Source organism: Chaetodon auriga, chromosome 24 (assembly GCF_051107435.1).
Source record: "Chaetodon auriga isolate fChaAug3 chromosome 24, fChaAug3.hap1, whole genome shotgun sequence".
Taxonomy (NCBI): domain Eukaryota; kingdom Metazoa; phylum Chordata; class Actinopteri; order Chaetodontiformes; family Chaetodontidae; genus Chaetodon; species Chaetodon auriga.
The window spans coordinates 13,702,634-13,727,811 of NC_135097.1; the positions used below are offsets into that span (position 1 = coordinate 13,702,634).

Consider the following 25,178-nt stretch of genomic DNA (forward strand, 5'->3'; position numbering starts at 1 on the left):
ATATTTTTCCATTCTGGATTTTTCAATAAGGAAGGAGTTTAAAATTTCCTTTACATGTGACTGTATACTGGTCATGGAGTCAGAAGTTTTGTCCCTCTGCATATGCTCACAGAGTCAACACAACACTACCCATTGTCTCTTTTCTATTGGGAATACAATAGAAAGATACTTTCTATGTGAAAGTTGTGTCAAAGTTAGAAGAACTGTGTGAAAAGAAGCAATGTTTATGTGAACGTGTTTGAGGTTTCAGAACACAAATGGCACAAACGCAAAACAATCCACAAAGATTCATCTTTTATTTCCCAAGATGCATTAAGAAAAGTCGACCATTTCCATGCAAATGGTAAACCACAACCCGAACAACATCTTTGAGTCAGAGAATGAGCTGTGAAATGCTGCCATGACGCAAAAAAGTAAAAGTGAACTAGTGACAATTTCACAGCCAACTAAGCAACATGACATCAGCATGAGCCTTTACAGACAATATGTCATATTGAGGTCAACTGCAATCTCTAAAAACCCCCAAAACATCAGTGTTAAGATTGTCTCAGCAGTGACAGCTCATCATAGGCTGCTTGTTTCCATGATCACATACTGTGATTGTACAATAAAGCCTGACATTATCTTGAAATAGTTCACCTGAACCTGAAAGACTCTGATGCCATCCGGGTGTGGCTCAACAAGCACACAGCAGCTGTATAGCTTAAGTGTTGTCCATTACGACATGTTTGTGTGCCAATCAGAATCCATTTTAATGATCAATCTGGCATAGCATCAAATACCGTTAAGCGATTTATTCCAAACATTTAGAACTACATGTCTTTTATCACAGCTGTCTGGCCAACTGGAAAACCTCTGAAAACACACAAAACCTTCATAAATCTGTGGTTGTTTATGATATTTCTCTGCCGAGTCTGCAGCTCAAGCCACCAACGAGCTTAGGGAAATGTTGACTCTGCATGATCTAAAGAGCATAACGGTGGTGTGGCTTGAAATACTACTACATAGCCCTTAATAACAGGATACCAGTTATGATGCTTTAACAGACTCCATGCATAGAATTCTGCAACATGTCACTGCACATAACGGGCATTCCCACAAAGTGCACCATTTGAAAACATAATAAATCTCAGTTTTAGATGACTGAAGCAATTTCCATTCAGAAACAAGTAAAAAACATGTAGAAGCCATAACAACACAACAAAGTGTTTCTTCTCATTTTTGAAACAATAAATAATTAGCTTTAGTTTTTTTTTTTTCTTTTTCTTTTTTTTTTTTTTTTTACTGAAAATAGCGAGCTTTCATCCACTGGATAATAGTACACCACTTGCATCAGTGTGAGGGTAAAGAATGACAGTCATTGCACAACCAAAGCTTACACATTAACGGGCTTGTGTTCCCTCTCACACAGCCAGCCCATAATCAGAAAACCCTCACTGGGAAACAGGCAGGCTTCTCATCGAACCACTTGCTCAGTGCAACTTTAGAAATGTAGCCCTTGTTAAGAAGCTTTGAAAAATATAGACTCTTTCTCCAAATCGTTCTCAAGTACTGAATTTCCGCTGCCTACCGAGGTATAGAGTAGAGGGCGATGCAATACAATTCACAGTCTGACCAAAGGTAAGTTAAATAAACACTATGTACAGTCAGGGCCGAGGCTTCAGCTGGCGCTAAATGAGCCATTTTTGTGCCTGGATGAGCCATCAGAAGCGTCGGTAGGACACTTGACAGGCTCGAGGCCAAGGTCACTGACGGGGGTTTGGCGTCCTGGGGGACTTCTTTTCTTTTTTTTTGGCACTTCTTGGGGAAGTTTAGGAGATGGGCGACAGGGATACAGGACACTGCCCGTTGTTGTTCATGATGTCATCCAAGTCTTCATCCTCTAAATCCACTGAGGAGGAAAGGTCAAAGGTCAGGAATGTGTGCCTCTGGGTGAAGAGTGTATCGATACTAATAGGTGAAATATGGAGGTTTACATCTAGAAAGATTACGTGACATTCAATCTAACTGCGCACTTTCATTTAGGGCTACACCTGTCTGCTACGCTTTGAAAAATGTACTTAATATTCACCAAAATCCCAGTCAAGAATGTGTCTTGTTCTCTGAGGACAGGCCAAGCATAGAGGTAATAAAAAGTTGTGTTGTCATATTACGGAAACTGTGTTATTCCTGTCTGAAAGATGAGATCATCGCTGCAGCCCCTGAACACCTCGCATGTGCACAAAATGAGTAACCACTGTGTGCTTTTAGTAATTCATGTGTGGTCTGGGTATTCATGTTTTTTTCTAATTACTGAACTTAAAAAGATAAACTCACAGACCGTCACCCTCCAAAAAATCTGCCTTGAGGACCCCTACATGAACACGCATTATAATAAGATTTTTTTCTCACTTTGTCTTCATGGATAATTACCCCAAACAAACAACAAACAAAAAACCCTCCTATTCCCTCTTTTGTTCCGAGGAGCCCTGCTGGTCCTCAAGGCCCAGGTTGGGAACCGCTCCATATTAAAAGCAGATCACTGTATTCTTTTTTAATCCAAAATAGCATCATGACAACTTTACTCCTCACATTTTGGACCAAAGAAAACATCAAGTACTGATGCACACAACCATCTGACTAGAAATGCAGCTGGAGGGCAGTTCACTATCATATACTGAATGTGTCTAGTTTTAGAATATTACTTAAAAAACATCTTTTGAAGGGATTTTTTTTGCCATATTTTATGGGATATCACGTCATTCTATTGAATTATGATAATGTTTATGTGCATGTGGTTAATTTAAATCATATACACCTTTAAACAGAGATATAGGAGGAATAGTAATACAGCATCTTATGGAGATCCAAACAATCAACCTGCTTTTAAAGGTACCAGTCACTCACCTTTCTTGGACCGGCCGATCTGACCCAGCTTGGGTGCCCTCTGTCCGAGTCTCTGCGGGTTGGCTCCGCTGCCGTGGCCGTTGACCTGTGGGTGTCCGGGGTTGTACTGTCCCGCCGGGCCGGGCTGCCGCGGCGGCCCGCTGGGCGGGATGAGCTCCGGGATGCCTGAAGCTCCGTACATGTCTGCTATGGGCGCCTTCTCCTGCTCGGCCGCTAGATGTCCGCACAGCTCAGGCTCTGTGTCGTGTCGGAAAAGCTTCTCACTTCCGCAATGGCATGAACAACAGACGACGAAATGTTGGAGAGAAAAGAGAGAAAGTCCTCGCAGCCTGTGAGAGAAAGTAAATGCGTTTGTCAGGAAAAGCTCTCATGCGTCAGAGCGCGGCCAGCTTTTGGCAAACACGCACACACACTTCTCCGCTGTTTACACTGAAATAAGCGATGTACTCCCGTCTCTTTTCCACTGTTTCAACTAACAGGTGTAGCAAATGCCTTCCTGGCCATTACAATAGCTGAAGAGCACGGCAACGTGCCTTCCGTTCCATCTACTCTGTATCAAACTGCTTTTCCGTCCGCTCTAAAAGCAACGCGAACTAATCGCTTTCCATTTTAAAACCCTGTTAAATATCATAAATATTACCTCACCTTCTCCTCACCGAGGCCGCAGTAAAGATCTGGATCCGGTAAAAGCGGCTTCTGAGAAGTGTTGTTGTTTATCAGAGCTCTCTCTCTCTCTTGGCACAACACCGAGGAAGCGTCGATTTAAAGGGGCCTCTCGTCGTTTTCTCGGCCTTGGGGATTTCCTCGTATTGTGTCTTGACTCATAGCGGCATGTGGACGTCACCGAGCGCTTGATATAAGGGACAGTGCTGACACTTCGGATTATACAGTGGAGGTGTGCCAAAGTTTCGAGGGCGCACTGCGTAATTACGCACCTTCGGTAATGAGAGTGACTCAGGCGCCAGCCAATGACAGACTGCTCAATAATCCCCATACATAACACACGCAGTGCTTTATGTCAGAGGCAGCAGGAAATGCAGCTCTGTAGCCCCTATAGAAAAAAATGCATTGATGACAGTGAAAAAGAAAAATACACTGAGGCTAATAAAGAAAAATCAGTTCAAGGTTTCTGCAGCGAACACCAAACATTTCAAAGCTGTTAAATTCTGTGTCTCCATTGATTTGAGTTTCCCCTTACCTTAATCTGCATCCCACCACAACCCTCTTATTATGCAACACCTGACCCACTGAGACCTATCACAACCCACAGAGGACAGTAAAGAGCAGAATGTCCTTCACTTTTGCTTGTAATGATGGTGCAAATATTGATTCATTTATCAAAATGAGTCAAGGGAACAACACACTCTGCACCCTAAACATTTTACACTTAAGGAACCTGCCTGTCAGTCAGTCATTACAAACTTATTCTGTGCAGCCAAACATTGTTTAAACCTGCTGAACTTTATTTCAAATTCTAGTGGAAACCCCAAAGCCAAAGATTTCAGGCTGAATTTAGGGGACGTGTACAAAAAGATGTAGAAGTCATCAAAACCTGGTAACCTTCCCCCTACGATAGACTGACTGCACAGGACAGGACATGTATCACTTAAGCATCACACGTTGTGCGTACAAATGCTTATCACTTCCATGAATCATTCTGTCTATTCAAGGCGTTTGATGACTGGAGTCTCTGATAGGGCTCTGGGGTATGTTGAACCTAAAAGGTCAGGGATTGTGCCTATTTTATGTCGTTCGAATGACAATCACAATGTACAGGTTGTAACTTGTGCAGCTCATGTTTTGTGTCTTTGTCTGTCTGTGTGTGTAGGAATGGGTTATCACCGTGTTCATCGGATTTCATGGATGACTTCATGCACAACTCAGAGATTATTCCCACAAAAAAAATAAAAAAAATCCCCCATTAGACATGCCAAGACTCGTCTGCCCGTAGATCAAACTCTGCGGACCCACGTGGACTATCAGTGTTGGTATATAATTGTCAGAGTTTCTCTTCTCCTGTAGATTGATTTGGACTCTCTGTCGTAAACATGTCCAGGATCATAGTGGTTACTCTCCTGCTCATCATTCTCGTTGACAACTTCTGCCACAGCACAGGTAAATACAGAAAGAGTTTGTGCTTTCACTGTTTGGCATAGATGTGTCTTATGATGTAAAATCGGAGTAAATCTCTGACTCTGCTTGGAAAATATACAAATCAAGTGAATTTGAATTGATTCAGAAATGTTAAAAGCGTTTGATGGGTGATGTATTAATGTGCCACATAGATGATTGCTTCCTTTGTGTCTTTCCACTGTGGGCAGCTTCACATGCTGAATTCCGTGTGTCCAAAGTGCACATCCGCAAGTGCCGGTGCCGAGGTGAGTGTCTTGGATACCATTTGGTTAAAAATTTGCAATGGTGTGAAAATCAGCAAAAGCAGAGAAAAGAGCCTGATCATCAGGGCGGTTATGACTGCACTGGGGTCTCCTGTTTTCTGCCATTGTGCTTCATACTACAGTACGGTGCTAAGTAAAGCTGTCAAAAAATGGTTATAAACCAGTTTCCATGGTTTAAATTTCAACTTCTGTTCCCTTTGCAGTTTCTCCGGATGGGAGAATTAAGTGTCGCTCCCCCCTGCTTCCCTCAAACTATGTCAAGAAACAGGATCTGATCAAATGCTTCTGCAACAAATCAAACCAACACAGTGAGTGAACTGACATTGTATGTGGGCGTAAGATGGAGAGATGTTCATCTTTTATTTGTTAATATTCAGTAATGATGTTGAATTTTTTTCTTTTTTTTCTCTTAATCTGTAGAGTTTCCAGAGTTTCAGGCAGCCTGCGGGTCATGGCGTCCTAACATACCAATCACCCTGCTCTGAATGAGCGGCATTATGCAGAGAGACCAGAAGTGAAGGTCCTTGAACGCATCTCATAATGCACCATATCACATTGCACAAGATCAAATCACTACTCTATCACATGAGGTTAACCACTACATCCTGTTGTGATGTCACATTAGAAACAGCATATCAAAACCACTTAAGGTCACCTAACAGTCAGAACATGACATCACATTGCACGTTATGCATCACATGATGCTGGTAGCTAATGTATTCTACATGTCTGTGACCCTTCATATATCAAAGCCTAAATAAAGACACATTTTTTTATTACAGAGACTTTGTCTTCCTGCTTCTTGTCTTTATGCCTAGCCAAGCTAACTGGCTGCTTGTCTGTGGGCTTGCTTCCCACAATGCTTAAGTATTGTTTCTCCACTGAACTGGTTGTGACATGAATTGGTTGAAACATTGATCCCAGTTTCGTGCATATGTATCGTATCACATAAGTTCAGCTGCCTTTTTTTTTATTGTTGTCAAGTAGCCAAAAAAAATATTAGTTTTTTTTCTTATGACATCATCAACCATGCAAGCAAAATATACACATCATACAACAGGAATTAAGGTGTTGTTGCCAGTTTTTAGTGTGAATGTCAGCTTGGCACTGCATATTTGGGTGGATGTGATATTTTCTTACCCACCATGAATGTCACCTTTGTTTATCCTCCATATGATCATCAGTGTCAGCTGCAGCCCTGATGGAACAGCAGACAGGTTTTCCTTGATAGGGGTGGGATTCATTCCACTGGGCCTTTCCTGTTTCACCAACTTCCGTCAGGACGGTGAGAAATCAGATATCACAGTAGATATGGAGTTTTTCATGTTGCACCGCTGCAGCTGGGCTGATCTCTGGATGCTCTTAGACGTGGTGCAATTTCATATTGTGAAATGCCTGTGGAGAAACTTGAGTTTTTCTCATTTTATTTGATGTATTTTTCCACTGGGCAGAATCCTAAAAAGCTTCTAATGAACATCAGTAGCTCACTTTTTCAAAAAATGTTGCTGATGATTGTAATTCATATTATTACTCTCAGTGATATAATCCACTGTTTTATCAAAGCGATGACACTGTGATGACATTTTGTTATTTCCTCGTCCTCTTACTGAACTGTTACAGTGCCCAGTGGTGTAACTCTCGAACCAAAAACTTTTTTTTCCATTACTGGGGGATTGATAAAGTGGCTTTGACAGTACATCAGCAAATATAATACCACTAACTAGAGGGCTGAAATTCTTTCAGACATTAACTTTCTCACTGAGGTGTATGAATAAACTATCAACACCCTGCTGGTCAGCAGAGTTAAGTGTCACTGGAGCCCAGAGCAGTGTTTACCCATCTTATCTGACTGCTTCATATTTACACCAAAACACTGCAGCCAAGCACAGAGCACGTATGTGAAAGTCAAACAGACAGATAGAAAAGGCCAAACACAGCGGAAAACTGTGCCCAGTACCTGACATTTACTAACCGAACTCAGAGTCAGGTAAGTCATCTCTCCTTCATTCAAATAAGCCTGGTTACATATTTTCGGTTACACTTCCTCTCCACCTAGAGAGGTGATGTAAATCATTCTTCAGAGTGCAGCAGGCTGGCTGTGAGCCACACATGAACCAGAACAAGAGAAGGCTCAGGTGGGAACCATCTCTCCTCTGAGTTTGGCATGTGGCTGAGGAGCAGAGCTAAAGAATAACTCAGGTCAGGAGGCAGCAGTGTTTAATCCTTAGTGAGTGAGGGGCGTGGACCTTTGTTGTTAGCCAGCACCTCACTGTTATCTTTTGACTGAGATAGTGGTTTCCTGTGGATGTTGGCTTCGGTGAGAGCTCAGAATTGGGAGTGATGGATAGAACGTTGGCTGATTTCTATCCTCTTTTGTTAACCGGTGTTAGTCTGTTGGGCTGTTAGGCGGGTGGGTTGCAGGGGTCAGCAATCAGCACTGCAGGCAGAGTTTCCTTTGAATGGAAATTTGTACCTCAGATAGCAATTTACTCCTAATTTATTTTGCCAGATATGTTTTGGAGGAAACATAATTGCTTCCCTGATTATTGGCAACACTCAGTAGTGGACTGTCACCTGTACATTGACTTAAGTGCTGTACTTAAGTACAGTTTTGAAGTATTTGTTCTTTACTCAAGTATATCCATTTTATGCCACTTCCTGCTTAAATGTAGCTACATTTCACTGCATTACTTTACAAATGAATATTTTACATACAAAGCACGTCATCAGCTAATAAAAGGCCATACACTGTTTTAGATTCTATCCAACTATATGTAAAATAATTAAAAGAATTTTGATCAGATGCCACGTAAAAATGCTCCTTAACCATGAATGTAACAGTAATAATGTACCAACATATAACAACTTAACTGCCGATTAGCAGCCTAATACTTTCACGTATGATACTTGAAGGACATTTTACTGATAATATTTCTTTACTTTAATTTAAGGAACATTTTAAATGCAGGACTCCTGCATGTAATAGAGTTTTTTTTTTCAATACCTACCATATTGCTTTTATACTTCAGAAAATTATCTGAATACTTCTTCTATCACTGGACAGTCTTTCTCTCGCCATAGCCAAACACTTTGAGTCGTCCACAGATAAACATAGAAATGTTAGTCATGCTTTAGCTGCCAGGAGAAGAAGATACTGCAGGAAAATAACTGAAATGCATTGGCAGTGATGTGTTCAGTTCAAACAATTTGTGTTGGCAGTGAACACTGATCAACAATCTGATTATCATTGTTTCATATAAGACATATCGGCTAATGTAAATCCATAGGCACAGTCGCATGAAGCCAGAGAAGCCAACTCATTTGATTTTCTTCTAGACAAGCAGAATAATTTCTGGAGAAGTTCAGCCCACAGTGCATAGTGGGAAGTATTCATATTTGATAACAATGTTATCTAAGCAAATTATTCATTGAATGTCATTTAATCTTATGGTTACCGGACAATGTAAAAAGATCTGACTTCGATGAGTTGATTTAAAAGTGTGTAGGATTTAGTGGCATCTACTGGTGAGACGGTAGATTGCAACCAACTGTATACCCCTCACCTTACCCCTTACTCTCTAAGCATGCAGGAGAACCTACAGTGGCCACGAAACTCTCTAGAGCCACTGTTTGATTTGTCTGTTCTAGGCATAGAAACATGGTGGTGCAAAGTGGCGGACTCCACCATCTGTAAATATAAAGAGCTCATGCTAAAGCAACAAACACAGGATTCTTATTTTCAGATGATAACACATTAATCAGTACACAATTATGAATATTCCATTTCTGTCAATAGATCCTATAAAATCTTACACAGTGGTCCTTTAATTAACCTCATTAGACGACATAACTCAGATTGAAATAAGCGTTATTATATGTTGAAAACAACAAAATGTACAGGCCCCCCGACACAGGCCCAGCTGTTCACAGCTTATCTTTTGAACATATATGAAGAGCGTAAAAACCAGAATGTAAATGCACCCCTTTCTCCTCATTATGACAGCTCATTTTTTATATTCTGATATCTTAATTCTCTTTTATGGATGTGGATGTCCAGCTCAGGTATGTCTGGGCAGGTGGTCCAGGTCCAGCCGGGGAGCAGGGTTCCAGAGGCAGGTCAATGGAGTACCGGCCTGTGTGAGTGCTATAAAGACGTGGGGGACTGTAAGTGTCTGAATGTGTGTGACAAAATATGATGAACTTTACAATACATCTGATTGTTTACGCTGAATGAAAAACGTGCATTTCCTGTAATCTTGGACATATGTGTTTGAACTGTGAGTGATTGACTGTGTGTGTGTATGTGTGCAGGCTGCTTTGCCATGTGCTGCCTCCCAGTGTTTACCTGTAAGGTGACCAGTGCAGTGGGCGCCTGTCCCTGCCTGCCTCTGCTGGACTGTATCGGCTGTGTACCACCGGCCTCTCTCGCCATGAGAGCATCTGTCAGGGAGCGATACGGCATTCAGGTAGCACAGAATCCACTTTTTCAAGACTTGAAATTGATTTAAGCTTGATGCAACATGGGGTACATGGGGAAATAGAAGTAGGTAACAAATAAAAGGAAAAGGTTTTGTTCCACCATGAGCCTCCAGAATGGTTTCAGTGCTCCTTTTCCAAGATTCTCCAAGTCTCTGACCTCCAGTTGGGCTGATTTCTGTCATGTTTGCAGCTCCGTGATCCGATTTCCCACATGTCTGCTGTCAAAAGATCTGTTATGAACTACAGTAACCTTGTTTTAATGCCATAGAGTATTTCACATGTTGTGGGTAACTATAGCCCTGGATGAGACCGTGCTGTGAAATAAATATGACTTCATTATCTTATTAGGTGAACAAACCTTTTAATATAAAACAGTAGAAAGTGTCATGGACTTATGTTGTCTTTCATTGGCTGAGCATTAGAACAAAGCCATTGGCGTGATATCACTTCAACAGGTAGTAAGAAGTGCAATTACAGTAATTGGTTTCCCATCTTTTGACAGCTAACGTTTGACAGCTGCCTTGACAGGTCGGCTCACGTATCTTAATCATTTGTGTGTTGTGACGGAAGAAGCAAACTGCCTGTGAACACATCAGTGTTTTCCTGAGAAGCTTCCAGAGTCGTGGTGGGAATGTGATAGTTAAACCCGCGATTGAATTCTTTCAGTCGGGTGGAGTGGCCCCTGTAGTTGTGATGTAGTGATAAACGCTGGTCGGAATAATGCAGCTGATTGCTTTCACTCGCACCACGCTGTGTCCCCAGCTCAATTACACAGGGCTGCTGGAGCTTTGAGTAATTATGATAACTGCTGAGGAGATGGAAATGTTTCAGTGATGAAGCGCAATAACTGCACACGGGGGAAATAGCTGCAACATCAAGTATGTGTGCCTAATGACACTAGTTATTATTTGAGCAATGAGTAATGTTTTGTGTGTGTGGTGACATCAGATACACCTTAGATATATGCTGAGGATGCAGTGAAATTGTTTCTTAAATGAACACATTTGCACTAAGCCATAAATAACTTAATGAATAAAGAACCAACTGTTAGAGCCTTTGAGATAAAGCAAGCTGTTCAGGCTGCCCACCTGCTGCTTCGCTGCGGTTTCACTACACTTAACACTCAAACTCTTGCCTGCATGAGCACAGATCTTAACAGACATCAGGTCTCTGACACTGATCAGTGCACGCAACCAATGGGAAACAGATGTTGCACATGCAAACAGCACATTCCAGGGCCAGGCTGTGAGTTTGATGGCGGATAAGCCGCACCGCTCGTTTCTGGGACAGTGAAGAGAAGGAGAGATAAGGCAGGAGGTGGGAGTGGTTGGAGGCCAGGCAGGCAGAAGCTGGAGAGCTGCCATCCGAGGGAAGGAGGTGGTTGGTAATGTTGGCTTGTCTGGAGGTGGAGTGGGCTGTGGATCACTGTCAATACAGAGCTAGGAAGCTGCCAGAAGTTCTTATGAAAACAAGGCCCAGCGTGTAGGTTGTTTGTAAAGCAAGGCAATTATTCTCCCATGGGTAGAAGGAGACAATGCTGGAACAGTCTGTGTCTTGAGAATAAAACTGAAGATTCAGACAGATTAATTCAGCCATTTCAAGTATTAAAACTTCTGGTTTTTCAATATCTCTTGGGTGGATTACCATGAAATTTGCTACACGCATTCATGATCCCCTCTGGGTGAATTCTAATAACTTTGGTAATCCCTTAACTCTTCCACTAGTGCAGCCATCAGGTCAAACTTTTAATTTGTCCAATACTTTGGCAAAAGCAGACTTTTGAGGCTGTTTACCAGCACTTATAACAGTTATATCAGAACCACAAAGTTGCATTCAAGTCTCAGACCTGTAAAGATGCTTGTGGGTGGAGAGATTATTTTGCTGCTTATGACACCTCCAACACTAAGTTCACAGCGAGGTGCATTGATTGTAAAGCAACAGCTCTGGCTTGACAGTGACAGAGCCGGACAGTAACAGGTAAGTGGAGGTAACAGTGGCTCTGCGTTGCAATGCTGACTCATGCATGATGACTTCATTGGTTTATCAAATCTCACCCACCGACATTTCCATCTGGACGTGACAGTCAAGCTCTTTATCCTCATCACTGTTGCTAAGAGCAAAGACTTGGCTGCAAGAGACTCACCGTCCTCTGAGGGAGGATATTTGCTAAAAGAGAACAGAATGATTATTATTGTAACACTGACAAATATGCAGCCATGCTCCAACTTCAAGCAGCTGTACAGGCTGTTACTATGAGTTACTACTTTTTGCTCCTTTGATTATATTTATCTAGTCTGGTCGTGTGTAGTTCATGTTTGTGTCTCTGACATTTAACAAAAAAAGAATGTGGTAAAACTCTTTTATTGTAATATTGTGACTAACTTCTACTTATACTTAATGACAAAGGCTGTGAGCATAAGATCATACCAGAGTGCAACAGACGAATGGAACACAGAACTGCTGCATTGGACTATATATCAGTAAAAATGTATTTTTTGTAGATAAATGCAAATGTTCACCTTTTGTTCAAGCCTCCCACCTGTGTTCAGGCCTCTCTCTGTGTGTCTTACAGGGGAGTGTGTGGAGTGACTGCCTGTATGGATGCTGCTGCTATCCGCTATCTTGGCTCCAGATCTCCAGAGAGCTGAAGAGAAGAGCAGCATCCCACGCCTCCTCCTCCTCAGCCAGATACACAGCTCTGACCTCCCTGCAGGGGGCGCACTTGGTCTAGACACATGCAGTACTCCTTTCTGCTGGCCTCTGCTGCAGCCTGCCCCCCAGAGTACGGGAGTTGATTTAATCACACTTCCTCTGGTCTGCAGCCACTCCCTGTTGCCTCAGAGAATTCAGCAGGGACACAATGTGTCCCACAGAGAGGAAAGTTCGGTTTGACCCGAGATGAAGTCAAGGAATTTTGATAAAAGCAATATATATTCATATAAAATCATATTCTTTATACTTACTCAAGTTCTGTTCTTAAGTACAATTTTGGAGATTTTTTTTTACTTCTGCTTACTACATTTCAGAGGAAAGTATTGTACTTTTTATTCCACTATGTTTAACTGACATGATCATTTTTAAAAATGTCTGTTGTTGCAGATTAAACTACTGACAGTCTGAATGTTTGCCTGATGACCCCTTACAACAATACATTTATCTGTCCATGAGTTCCCCACAGTTCCACAAATGGTTTCCCCTCTAAGATGGTGACGTCTGAATAACTGTCTGAGGCCCAAATGGTAAAATAAAAAAATGTTAGTGTTGGAGGTGTAATAACATCATGGCACTTCAGAATTAGACCTTCAGTCTAAATAGGTTACATATTAACAATATTCAAAGTTAATTAGTTAGCCTGTGCTTTTACTTCAGTGGGAGTATGAATGCAGCCACCACAGTTAAGAAAAAGTAACTCAGCACACTGATGATTCTGATTTTTCCTTTTCAATTTGGGTCACAAACAGTACACAAAGACTGTAAAACTTCGATCGGAAAATTGCATGCAGTTTCCTAAATATCAGCGTTTTTTTTTATGCAGAGAAAATCTTAACTGCTGCTCCATTAAAAAATGTTTGACTGCAGGTTTTCTGATGTCATTAGCCCCAATGTGGCATTATGACAGATCAACAAAGGACATGGATTTTATGGAGAAGGAAAGTATGTTGCTTGAAATAGTTATTTAAGACAAACAGGTCAATAATGACAAGAATTTAGACATTTTAAATGGAAAACTGCAGCTTTCACTGTGCTGATATTCTGTTTCGTATTCTCCAGAAACAAAAGTGCACTTTGACCTGGTGATGCAGCTTACAGGAGACATTTAAATTACTTAAATGAATCTTCCTTTTTCACTTTAAATCACTTGTGACTTTCTTAGAAGCTCATCTTCTCGAAGAAAAAAAGGGAAGGAAGTCACTGTTTGACTGCGGACTGACCTTGTGGTTCAGGTACCGAATCGAAATATTTTGTGTTAATCATTTGAGTGAATTCTAATAAAACATCAAATGCTGAGCTGCTAATCCAAAAACAATGAGGAGATGTGAATTCAAGGAAACTGCAGAATCAACAATGAATGTGGTGAAGAACTTTGTAACACTCAAACAAAGGCATAGAGCCACATGCCACTGTGACACAAAGCATCGTGCAGGACGTCCTCTTTTGTTTTTATCTCATATCTCTGTCTAATAATAGACACACACTTTGAATATGAGGTAATGAGCATTTTGTGGCGCGCTGTCGTCAGATTTAAAAGGATGCGTGACGGTAAGATAGCCTGATGTCTGGCTGTCAATGGGGTCAGCACAAGTCGGACTGGACAGACCAGTCAGGGACATGCTTCCTCTGCTGTCCTGTCACGTTCACTGCTCTGCAGCAGGTCTATAAGACAGCGCACGGCCCTGCAAACCCATCACTTGACTGAACTCTGCTCCATCCTCATCACACAACAGTAAGGTAAGACAATCCAGTGTTCGGCACAAGGAGATGACAGAAATACAGAAACATTGTCAGCATGCAGATCAGCTGTAGGACAGATAACATGCAATAAAATTCATACTGTAGTGTATTTTCATCACAGAGAAAACAACAGTTATTTTTCATAATTTCACTAATTTGTCATTGGTTTCCTCTACGAGTTTAAGTGAGTTTAACTTCAGGTGAAGGACTGTGTGATCTTGTATCTGTTCAGGAAATCATGTGGATTTCTCAAACTTTCCAAAAACAGAAGTAGCTGAACTCCTTTCTTTCTTACTGAAAAAGACACAAGGTGTGAGTGTGCACTTCTCTGTCCTAAAACTAGACAGTCAAAACCTTAGCTTTACATTTGTGACATCACCCGTATCTAAGTCCGGCCATAATTTCAAGACTACACAAACTACTGAACTGTTCTGCAGTAAAGAAAATCTTGAAAAGATACAAGACCAAACCGTTTATCTGATTTCTAAGAACACTTTTTCTGTTCGTTTTAGCAATAAAGTCATTGTTTTACTTTATCAAAATGAACCACAAACACACTTGCCACACAGACATGGCATCTTGAAATAGGTCTTATTATCCTCCAAGTACCAAACTAGTCAAACAGTACAGTTAGAAATTTGACATCCTCAATGAGGACATGGATGTCAGAGACGTTCCAACATATTGCAAAGCCAAGAAAATAATTACATACAGTGAGCATATGTAATGGAGATTTTGGATAATGTACAGTATTTAATGTAATTTTATCTGAAATCACTAATGTATTCCCCTCGTTATCATGTCAGTGTGTTGTGGTATCATTTACCCGACATCACTATTTTGGTAAGAAAAGCCTTCAAAGTGTTAAACTCATCAAGTTTTTGTCTTGACAGTTACTTTTCTTTAATTATCAGAAGCTGAAATCATGCCTGAAAGGATGGTTGTGAGTCAACCCAGGCCCTTCATCATGACCAGTGTATCCAACCAATGGACCTCTGGCATCTGTGATTGCTTCCAAGACCTGCCCCAGTGTAAGTACATTTCTTAGTTTTCATGCAGTTTGACCGGGGAGAGACACAATGACAATTTTTAGTACGCGAGTTGAGACAAGAGCTCGCCATCTTAAGTCCCTCTTTCGTGCATGAAGTTGAAAACATGCCGATCTTTCAGACTGGTCCAGGCGTAGGAATGCCAACAGATGGCAGATTGGAGATGGGTGGGTGGAGTGAAGTATTTGGGCCATGCTGTGTATCGCCGTTCGTGATGCTTCATGTGATAATGCGAACCAGCTGCATCCACAGATGAAACGAGAGATTAGATTTCAAAACTGAAGTTCTGGAACATTCTGACTTGATCACTTCTTTCATGTGCGGACGCCTTTAAGAGGCTTTAAAGTAAGACAGGATATTGACCTCAGTGACTGATGTTCTCCACCTGCTTTCTTAAGGTTGAGCATGATTGTACCTTTTTTCAGGCTGTCTCGCCTTTTGGTGTCTTCCCTGCTTCACCTGTAAGACAGCAAATGAGGCCGGGGAGTGTCTATGTTTACCTCTGCTGGACGCTTTTGGAGTCATCCCTCCTATGACCACAGCCCTCAGAGTGTCAGTACGCCAACGATATGGCATTGAGGTACAGTACCCTAAGCTCCTGATTCAAAAAAACTCCCATGTGACATTACTGAAGCGTTTTGCATCAATGCTTTCAAGCACAGTGTTTACCGTCAAAAAAGTCACCGTTGCCTTCATGGTTTATCAGATCTCTGATCAGTCTTAAACCTGTTTATCCTTTCGTCACAGTGTCTATTCACGTTCCTTGACAACATCCAGCAATTCACGCAGCATGGTCATTAAAGAGGGATCAGTACACTGTGTTCTTTTGTTCCAGCCCATTTGTTTAGGCTGAATTTGACAATGATAAATGACTGTAGCCAAAAAAAAGTCTGTTGTGTTACGGAACTGGTGGCTCTATGGTCATACAGATAAACCTTTATTGTTCTGTACACAAGTATTAGTGGACCATGAACCAGTTGTATCAGGTTGACTGTTACATTTGTGTATGTTTAACACCCCATATCTTGCCACCCCAGCAACCCCTAACCGTGTCTCTGTCTTCACAGGGTACAGTCTGCAGTGACTGCGTATACGCCTGCTTCTGCGGGCCCTGCACCTGGTGTCAAATAGCAAGAGAAATCAAAACGAGGAGGAATCCCATTACCTTCATCAACGCGGCGGCCTGATGGGAGCAAAGATTACGTTTAGAATCACGTCATCGTTACCAACATAAACATCACCACAATCATTACGGACTTTTGGACTTCTAAACACCAGCATCAGTGCTTTCATGGTAGAGAGAGGGCTTCGTCGACTGATTTGTGATCTGTTTCAAGCACGTCTGCGTCTGAGGAATGTCACTGAGCAGCTGATGAAAGATCAGCAGCCACTTGGTCTCTGTGACTTCTGCTGAGAGTCGAGGAATGACAGTGTTGAACTGTGTATTTCAACAACTATTAGCACAGAAATTTGTGATCCCAGAAGATGAATCCCACTGACCTGAGTGAACTTTGTTCAAGTGCCACCAGCAGGTTGGCTTTTTTGGTTTTAATTGATTTGACTGAATTTAATCTCGACAGCTATCAAATGAATTGCCAGGAAATTTGGTACACACAATCACATCCTCCTGAAGATGATTTGCAAGTACGTGGAAAACCACTGACATCACAGCAAACGTTTGCAAGTTAACACGCATGGTGAACATTACTTGAATGTTAGCATTTCGCTAAGTACAGCCTCACAGAACATGTTTTGAGACTCTTGTTATGTTGACTCATTGCTTATTTTCCCTCACTTTTCATTATAAAGGTGTGTAATGACCTCTTGTATGACTGGTAAACTGTATTACAAATAGAATATATTGTAGTTGTTGGTCGGAGAAAGTTGTACTGTAGATGTATTTGCGATAAAACATTCCTAATTTTTTTTTTTTAATCATTCATATTCAAGTAATTGGAATTTAAAACATAACTTTGAAAATTCTCTTGAATAATGCAATAAAACTCTTAAACCTAAAGACCTATTTGAAGTTCAGTGCAATACATTCTTCTGTGCTCTTCTAGGCAAACCACACATGCAGTTAGAAATGAAGAAAATTTCAAAACAATAGGCTTGTAGACGACGAGGATGAATGACTTTACAGTATGCATGCAAGGAAGTTCAGCAGCTGTTTTGATTAATAGTAAACAGCTGTCACCAAGTGATAGAACATGCTATGGGTCTGAGTAAATGCTGCGAACACTGTCATGGGATTTTAAAGGAGCCATATCATGACGAGGAACAATTGATGGAAGGAAAGGTTCAGAACCAGCAGGCGTCCCGGGAGCTTTGTTCAAATATCTGGGCTTGAGTTCAACTTTGAAAAGGTGTAATGAATGTAAAAAGACTCCCATGAGAAAAACACAGTAATGCATTTTTTCATTTGTAGGCTTTCCTTATTTGAGTGATCACCACCGCAACAAATGTGTTTACTATGAATAATCACTGCCCCAGGTGGATTGGTGTGGCGTCAACATTGATGTGGGCATTGTACCGGACGGCTGTGGTGAAGAGGGCAAGCATGCAAACATGTTAGGGGTAAAACAGGTGAGCCCATCGCGTGGATCGATAATACAGCACAACTAGGGGGGTCTTGGGGCGTTACTATTAGTATAACTGTCCTCCATCGCGTATTGGAAAATAGTAATCAATGTTCAGACGGGGCAATCAGAAAAAAGCAGCACATCACCTTCCACCGACTATCATTCTGAAAATAACACAAGAGGCCACACAAAACATTGTAATGTAACATCTGGCATACTATTGTGGTGTTTCAAGTTAGCCTACAGGGAGGCAGACTTTAGCTTGTCGTATCAAAGATTTATTAAAAATGGAAGAGTCTCCTGTGGGCCGTGGCCTTCCAAAAGACTCTTTTCCAAAACAGCAATCCATAACATCAGAGAGACTAAATTTAAAGCATCAAAATACACAAGCCCTCCCACCCATCACTGTGTGCTTTGAGTGTACTTAAGATATTATATGCAATACTGATTGCATAAGAGAAAGTGACAGAGTTTTTGCAGATGCCACTGAACACAACACACCAGGAGTTGTCATTTTCACCTCACTGTCACTTCTGCCCAACAATATATGATGACCATCCATCCTGACCTCCATGGTCATTTGACTCCTCTTTCTTTCAAAATCCTGCTGATTTATTTGTTCTTCTTTTGGCTTCTGAGTTTTTTTTTTGCGTGTTATGAGGTAATCTATTTAATCTGACCTAACTAGCTCAGACTTCTCAGAGTGATGCATATTGGGATCTACTTTTAGAAAGAATTTTATCAACTTTCCAAATCCAGGAATATCTCTTATCTCCTCCAGGATATCAGACATCTGCAGAGCTGTCCTAACCTGTTAAGAGTTGGCAGCAGGTGGAAAATGATAAGACGTACATACACACATGTTATAATAGGTAGATATAGATCCTTAAAGTGATTGAAGGATACTGACTACAGCCACTGGAGATTCAGAGCTCCTAACAATTTTTACAGCATCTTTTGCAATTCAAAGCTCAATATGTTTCTTTTATATGGTCATTTCCCTGGACCTGCGTCACAAACAGCTGGAATAGATAAGGACAGACTCAAAAAAGCTAAGAGATGTCACGATTCATTTGATTTTTTGTTATTTTCTTTCTAAAATGAACTCTTCTTCTGCTTTTTGGGAGGGTGTGTAGGAAGCTTCACAAATAGCTCTTATGTCTTGCTCCAAGGTGGCACTATTTTAAGCTCTTATTCAAAATGCTGGTACTGTTTCCATTCATGATAAATATGGATCCCTGGCTTTTTTGACAGCTCTTAAACTGGTTACTAGTATCATTTGGTTAGATATCTATTTTTATTTTGTTCTTAGCACAACTGGGCTCCTGTTTATCAAACTGTTAGTTGTGTCATTCTGGATGAAAAGCTATTAATTATATTTCTTTTGACTCAAAAACACTCTTGAATTAAAGAGAAGTCGCTTTTGATGACCAAGAGTAGTCCATAGTGTCCTACATGGATGCAGGATGGACACAGAGACAAATTGTCAAATGCACTTTTGAAGGGATGTTAGACCACTTTTTCCCCCTTTTCTTTTCTTTTCTTTTCTTTTCTTTTCTTTTCTTTTCTTTGTTTCTTTTTCTTTTTTCATTTCATTTCATTTTTTTTTAATATTTACGTTTATTATGTATTTCCTCTCATGCACCTCAACAGCAGACTGTCTGTCTGCTCCAGTCTAACTTTCTTCAAAATTTCACCTCATTTCCCACAAATCCATCCTCATTAATTATGGTTCGTAATACTTATTAGCTGCATGTGTTAAAAGCTGCTGGAGATAGAACTTGACGCACATTACCACCTTCACATGTTTAATTGTATCAGCTTTTACAGAGTGTCACTCAGAAAAGTCATGGGTTGCACAATGAACATGGGGACATAGGCACTGGAGATGAAATCCTTCTCTCTGATTGGCTGCTGCTGGTCTTAGCACATGTGACTTGTCATGTGATCACTGGAAAGCTGCTCTTAAAGGTTTCTGCTACACTTCAGTGTAAGTAGAAGTGACATTCCTGTTAATGTGTCTTAATATTTTTTTTTCTGAGTAAGTAATGAGCGATACAAGCGCTGATCCACACAGTGAGGGAACCAAACATCAGCTCTCTGCTTAGTTAACTGTGCTGAATCTTGTTAAGCTATGAAGTATGGGAGCGGGCAAAAGAAATCAATCATATACATGTTTACTTGCAACTTAGTTAGCAACGTCTGTTAGTCGTGAACCTTGGCACCACAAGCTGCATGTCTTCATCTCTGCTGTTACTTTGAGCTGACTGTTTTTCCCTGGTTCAGGTTTTATGTAACTCCGCAGAGGCAGACGAGAGGAAGGGAAGGCTGCGGTTTACTGATATGACTGTTGAACAGTGATTCGTGCAGTTATTGTTATCACCAATGCTCACTTTCTTCTCCCTCCGCTGCGTGACCTTGCTGCTTCCTCCTTCCCTCGTTCCCTGCCATTCCCATCTCACATGCTCTGACTGTGTACTTGTTGGTTTTTTACCCTGCTCTCCCTGAAGTTTCCTTATCCATCAGCTTGTGCAGTCTGTGCACTGAATTTGCAAGTAGGATCTATAAGAAATGAAAACTGTCATCCAAGGATAAGAATTGAGCAGCAATCTTGAGCTGAACAGCAGATAAACTAATGACTAACTTCACATTGAGACACTCAAAAAACAGCAAAAAAAAAAAAACCAGTGTGCATGTGCATGTTAAAGTATAAGAGGGAAAAATATAAGAGGATTAGGCTAAGGAAGCAGGGAAATGTGAAGGGAAAAACAAAAACAACTGAAATGACTTGACGCAATTAAGACAAATCCAAAATGTTGGATAGCTCAGACTACAAATCCATATTCAATATGCACTACTATAATCATACCATGCTTTTAACATTGGTATATGCTCTTAATTGTAAGGCACATACCTTTGTGAGTTACCTATGGTCCACATAGTGGACTTTGGCCTGGTAGAACAGGGCCTGTGTGTGTAAAGGTCATGCTGTGTGGAAACACATATCACATAGTGCCCTCGCTCACTCAGGACGTGGAGCTCAAGCCAAAGTTTTGCCACAAGAACGAGGTGAGTCATTTGATTTCATTCAATAATTTAACTACAACAATAACAAAAGCATTTATCAACTAGCTTTAACTAAATATCTTTTATGGCAATGCCGCAGGACTAAAAAATATGTATTATATACTGGGTAACAGTCAAAACAATAATAAATCAGGGAAAATCATCACAAGCAGAGTTAGATAAAATTTCAGTTTCATTTTCTGCAGCTGCAAGCATGCTGTCATTAACAGTTCTCCTTTATGACTGCAACATCATCTCTAATCAAACGTGTGTTTATGAATATGCAATAACTTACTGCTGATATTTTTTCTTGACAGTCCATCTCAAAATCACAACAGTTCGTGAAGCAGTCACAAACTTTAAAGTTAGAAACATACCATAACTCCAGATTCTGTGAGTAAAGGTGTTGTCCTCCATTAGTTGTTGCTGTTGGTTTTATCTCCACGTGTATGCAAAGCTCTGAAGATTTTCCCTCCTGCCACTGTACATGTACAATTGCTGTGTCATAACTTTACACAGTAAGTTTCTGATTTCTTCTACTCCTACAACCTCTCTGCCACAAATTGGACAAGCTATTTTCTTTTATTTGTCAAAAGCAGGTCTGGACAGACAACACATAAGGGCTACATGTTACATGTGCTAATACAAGTCTAATTATTTATATTTCTATGTTGTTTCTTGCAGGAAATGTCCAGCATGATCCCTGTATTCCTGACAGTGCTCTGCTTCATATTACTCCGGCCCACTGGTTGTAGTGGCAGCAGGATTCTGGTAGTGCCTGTTGATGGCAGCCACTGGATCAACATGGAGGTGATCCTGCGAGAGCTGCACTCCAGAGGCCACAATATCACTGTCCTCCGTTCTGCCAAGAGCTGGTACATCCCTAGTAACTCTTCGATTTATACTTCTATTAATGTGCGCATGCTGGAGGATGAAGCAGACATGGACTACTACAATAAAATGCTCCTAGATGTTATGGAATGTCGCAGGTCAGCCTCATTTATACGCACCTTCTGCCAACAGTACTTGATCACAGTCATGCTAGGAACAGGCCATGACATCCTTGCCAGAGCAGCTGCTACAATGTTAGATGACTCTGTTTTTATGAAGATGCTACAAGATGCCAAGTTTGACTTAATGTTAACAGATCCTGGTTTGCCTATCGGTGTTCTTTTGGGTAGTTATCTCAAGCTGCCGATGGTTTTCAATGTGCGCTGGATCAATACTGGGGAGGGCCATTTCACTATAGCTCCCTCTCCTGTCTCCTATGTCCCTGTGTCAGGAACTGAACTTGGTGATCAGATGGATTTTCTGGAAAGGACTAAGAATATGTTACATTATCTCTATAGTGTTGCTGAACAGCACTTACTCATTAACCCTGCCTATTCAGATGTGCTCCAGAGACACTTCCCTCCTGGAACTGACCTGCTGTCTTTGGAGCGTGCAGCTGATATCTGGCTGGTGAGGGCAAATTTTGTCTTTGAGTTCCCTCGGCCCACCATGCCCAACGTGGTCTACATTGGCGGTTTCCAGTGCAAAAAGGCCAATCCCCTCCCTGCTGAGCTGGAAGCCTTCATGCAGAGTTCTGGTGAGCATGGGGTAGTGGTCATGTCTCTGGGGACACTGGTGTCAGCCCTGCCTCATGAGGTCACAGAGGCCATTGCTGCAGCTTTTGCTCAGCTCCCTCAGAAGGTGGTGTGGAGGTTTGTGGGTGAAAAGCCTTCATCCCTTGGGAACAACACTCTGCTGGTGGACTGGCTACCTCAGAATGACCTCCTGGGACACCCCAAGACTCGTGCGTTTGTTGCCCACGGAGGCACCAATGGCATGTATGAAGCCATTTACCATGGCATTCCTGTTCTGGGCCTGCCTCTCCTCTTTGACCAGTTTGACAACCTACATCGGCTGAAGGTGCGTGGGGCAGCTCGGGTGGTGGAGGCCAAATCACTCACCAAGGAAGGCTTTCTGGAGGCATTAAAGGACATCCTGGATAATCCATCATACCGTAACAACATACAGCATCTCTCACAGCTACAACATGACCAGCTGATGTCTCCTATGGACGCTGCAATCTTTTGGATTGAGTATGTCATCAGGAACAAAGGAGCAGCTCATCTGCAGTCAGCAGGTTTTAGTCTGCCTTGGTATGCCTACTTCTGCCTGGATGTGGCAGTTTTAATTATGGCCATCATTGGAGCCTTTGTCTGGGCTTTAGTTTTAGTGTGTAGGGTTCTCTGCTGCCGGAGGTCCAGGAGAAAGATGAAAGCAGAGTAACTGAATCCAAGAATAACTGATGTTTATCGATGGAGTTTAACAGTGACTGGCAACATTTCTGCATCTGTTACAGAAAATAAAGTCTTTAAACGATGTGTAAAGTGTTGTGAGATGTTTGTGCAGACAATCTTATAGTTGAAATATTTTTGTCAGGCATTGCAAGGAAATAGCTAAGAGAAGTGAAAGGTTGCCTCGCCTCTGGGGAGATTTTTCAGAATAAATTTACCAGTCATATGGTCCTACGTGCTTCAAAGACATGACTTGGAACTGTTCATGCAAATATCCTTTCTCATATTCTGTTCCTTTGAAGCTTCCTAGTATTACAAACATTTACTTGTTGCTCTATTTTGATTCCATAGTCCACTACATTTCACCATAATGTGAGAGTGGAGTTCTTAACTTGAGTGCAAAGTGGTGGTAGGCGGTAAAATATATTGCCTGAACCATCAGTATCACATCACCAGATCAGATCAGATTTGCCTGGTTAAGCACTAAACATTTTGAGTGTGGCCTGAATATAATGTTAAATATAAGCCAAATGTCAGATTGACAATTCACAGCTAACCTTTTCCTCTGTTCTGTACCTTTCACTGTCAGTCTTTGCCACTCCCTCTCCCTCACTTGTTCAGCCACACACGATATGCACTGGCCTACTCTATAAAGCAGCTACTATCTCTTAGAACAGGGTGATCTGATAGTCAAGGTAAGGTAAGCCACAGCATAACTGTTTTTGGTCAATGATAGCAATTGTGAAGTATTCTATCTCTACTCAATACTAATTACTAACAACTGTATGTTTAACATCACAATTCATCTGGAAAGTAAACAACAGATTTTGAGCTACATATTTAAATTTTTTCATTGATTAAGACGTGTACTTTGAATGTAAATCAGGTGCCAGAGTGCACAAAAAAGAACCAAAATAAAGTTTGTATATATTAAATCAAACATCAGTCCTCCCAGTGGAGGCCCCAAAGACCTGTGGCCCAAACAGTATTTTTGTCAAATTGAAATAAAACAAGTTTAGTATTTTCCAGACAGAAGCACAACAAGTATGCCATCATATCATTCTGAGTGCCCATTTCTGATGAACAAAAACAGAGACAGATCATTATCATTAGTTTTGGCCACTTCCTGTGTGACACAAACACTTGCATGAAGAGGAACATACTGAGAGCTCACACAGACTGTGGAGACAAACTGAATCCTCAAGAAAAGACAAACATTAAATGCTGACAAATGTAATGCAGTCATATTTTCTGAGCAGTTGCATTATTACCAATACTGTCTTACATACAGAAGAGTATGTGCTAACTTAGCAAGACATCATAAACAAAACATGGCCTTGATGGTGATATACAGTCATTTTGTCATGATTGCAGAAATGTCTATAAGCATCCATGATGGGAAATGCCAGACCCTATGCTGTTCCTTTAAACAGACTGTAAATGCAAACACATGTAGAGTCTTATCATGAGATCCCTTCAGAGTTGCAAAGCAGAAACAAATGTGAGGACACAATTGTTTTTGTAGCTGCTAAATAACCTTAGAACAGGTCAAGCAGAGAGCTCAGGACTGAGGACAAAAAGCATGTTGGTGACTAGACTGTAACATGGAATTTTATCTCACTTGTTCATTCATTCATCTTCTATACCGACTATTCCTTTCGGGGTTGGAGCCTATCCCTGCTGTCAACGGGTGAGAGGCGGGGTACACCCTGAACCGGTTGCCCGTCGATTGCAGGGCAACATATAGAGACAGACAACCATTCACACTCACACCTATGGACAATTTAGAGTCACCAATTAACCTAATGAGCATGATTTTTGGTCTGTGGGAAGAAGCTGGAGTGCCCGGAGAGAACCCACGTATGCACAGGATGAACATGCAAACTTCACACAGAAAGGCCCTGCCCAACCCGGGGATCGAACCGGCAACCTTCTTGCTGTGAGGCATGGGCACTACCTGCTGTGCCACTAAATGAGTAATAAAAA

At 41.3% G+C, this 25,178-nt stretch overlaps 4 protein-coding genes and 1 long non-coding RNA gene across 7 annotated transcripts; 4 read left to right on the top strand and 1 right to left on the bottom strand.

The window, feature by feature from the left end:
- Nucleotides 1-277: 277 nt before the first annotated feature.
- LOC143317013 (uncharacterized) lies at nt 278-3,825 on the bottom strand. Its single transcript, XR_013076636.1, has 3 exons — nt 3,532-3,825; nt 2,887-3,215; nt 278-1,891 (listed from the first exon to the last, which is right to left on the bottom strand). It is a non-coding gene; the product is annotated as an uncharacterized LOC143317013 (long non-coding RNA).
- A 1,074-nt stretch (nt 3,826-4,899) lies between these two features.
- LOC143317350 (uncharacterized) lies at nt 4,900-6,012 on the top strand. 2 transcript variants are annotated; one of them, XM_076725482.1, is made up of 4 exons: nt 4,900-5,001; nt 5,172-5,264; nt 5,486-5,590; nt 5,703-6,012. In XM_076725482.1, exons 1-4 carry the CDS (start codon nt 4,935-4,937, stop codon nt 5,765-5,767), a joined length of 330 nt encoding a protein of 109 aa, XP_076581597.1. In that variant the 5' UTR covers nt 4,900-4,934; the 3' UTR covers nt 5,768-6,012. The 2 variants fall into 2 exon arrangements, with proteins under 2 accessions (XP_076581597.1, XP_076581598.1); XM_076725483.1 differs by having other exon boundaries at nt 4,903-5,001; nt 5,208-5,264.
- A 1,155-nt stretch (nt 6,013-7,167) lies between these two features.
- On the top strand, nt 7,168-12,604 carry LOC143317516 (placenta-specific gene 8 protein-like). Of its 2 annotated transcripts, none has more exons than XM_076725676.1 (4): nt 7,168-7,269; nt 9,340-9,446; nt 9,594-9,748; nt 12,334-12,604. In XM_076725676.1, the coding sequence occupies exons 2-4, from the start codon at nt 9,347-9,349 to the stop codon at nt 12,490-12,492; spliced, it is 414 nt and encodes a 137-aa protein (XP_076581791.1). In that variant the 5' UTR covers nt 7,168-7,269; nt 9,340-9,346; the 3' UTR covers nt 12,493-12,604. The 2 variants fall into 2 exon arrangements, with proteins under 2 accessions (XP_076581791.1, XP_076581790.1); XM_076725675.1 differs by lacking the exon at nt 7,168-7,269 and adding an exon at nt 7,350-7,417.
- A 1,435-nt stretch (nt 12,605-14,039) lies between these two features.
- On the top strand, nt 14,040-17,153 carry LOC143316998 (cornifelin homolog A-like). The gene is made up of 4 exons (XM_076724899.1): nt 14,040-14,210; nt 15,128-15,244; nt 15,688-15,842; nt 16,330-17,153. The coding sequence occupies exons 2-4, from the start codon at nt 15,139-15,141 to the stop codon at nt 16,447-16,449; spliced, it is 381 nt and encodes a 126-aa protein (XP_076581014.1). The 5' UTR covers nt 14,040-14,210; nt 15,128-15,138; the 3' UTR covers nt 16,450-17,153.
- ugt5g1 (UDP glucuronosyltransferase 5 family, polypeptide G1) lies at nt 16,073-23,184 on the top strand. The gene is made up of 2 exons (XM_076724898.1): nt 16,073-16,080; nt 21,606-23,184. The coding sequence occupies exon 2, from the start codon at nt 21,607-21,609 to the stop codon at nt 23,182-23,184; it is 1,578 nt and encodes a 525-aa protein (XP_076581013.1). The 5' UTR covers nt 16,073-16,080; nt 21,606.
- The last annotated feature ends 1,994 nt before the right edge of the window (nt 23,185-25,178 follow it).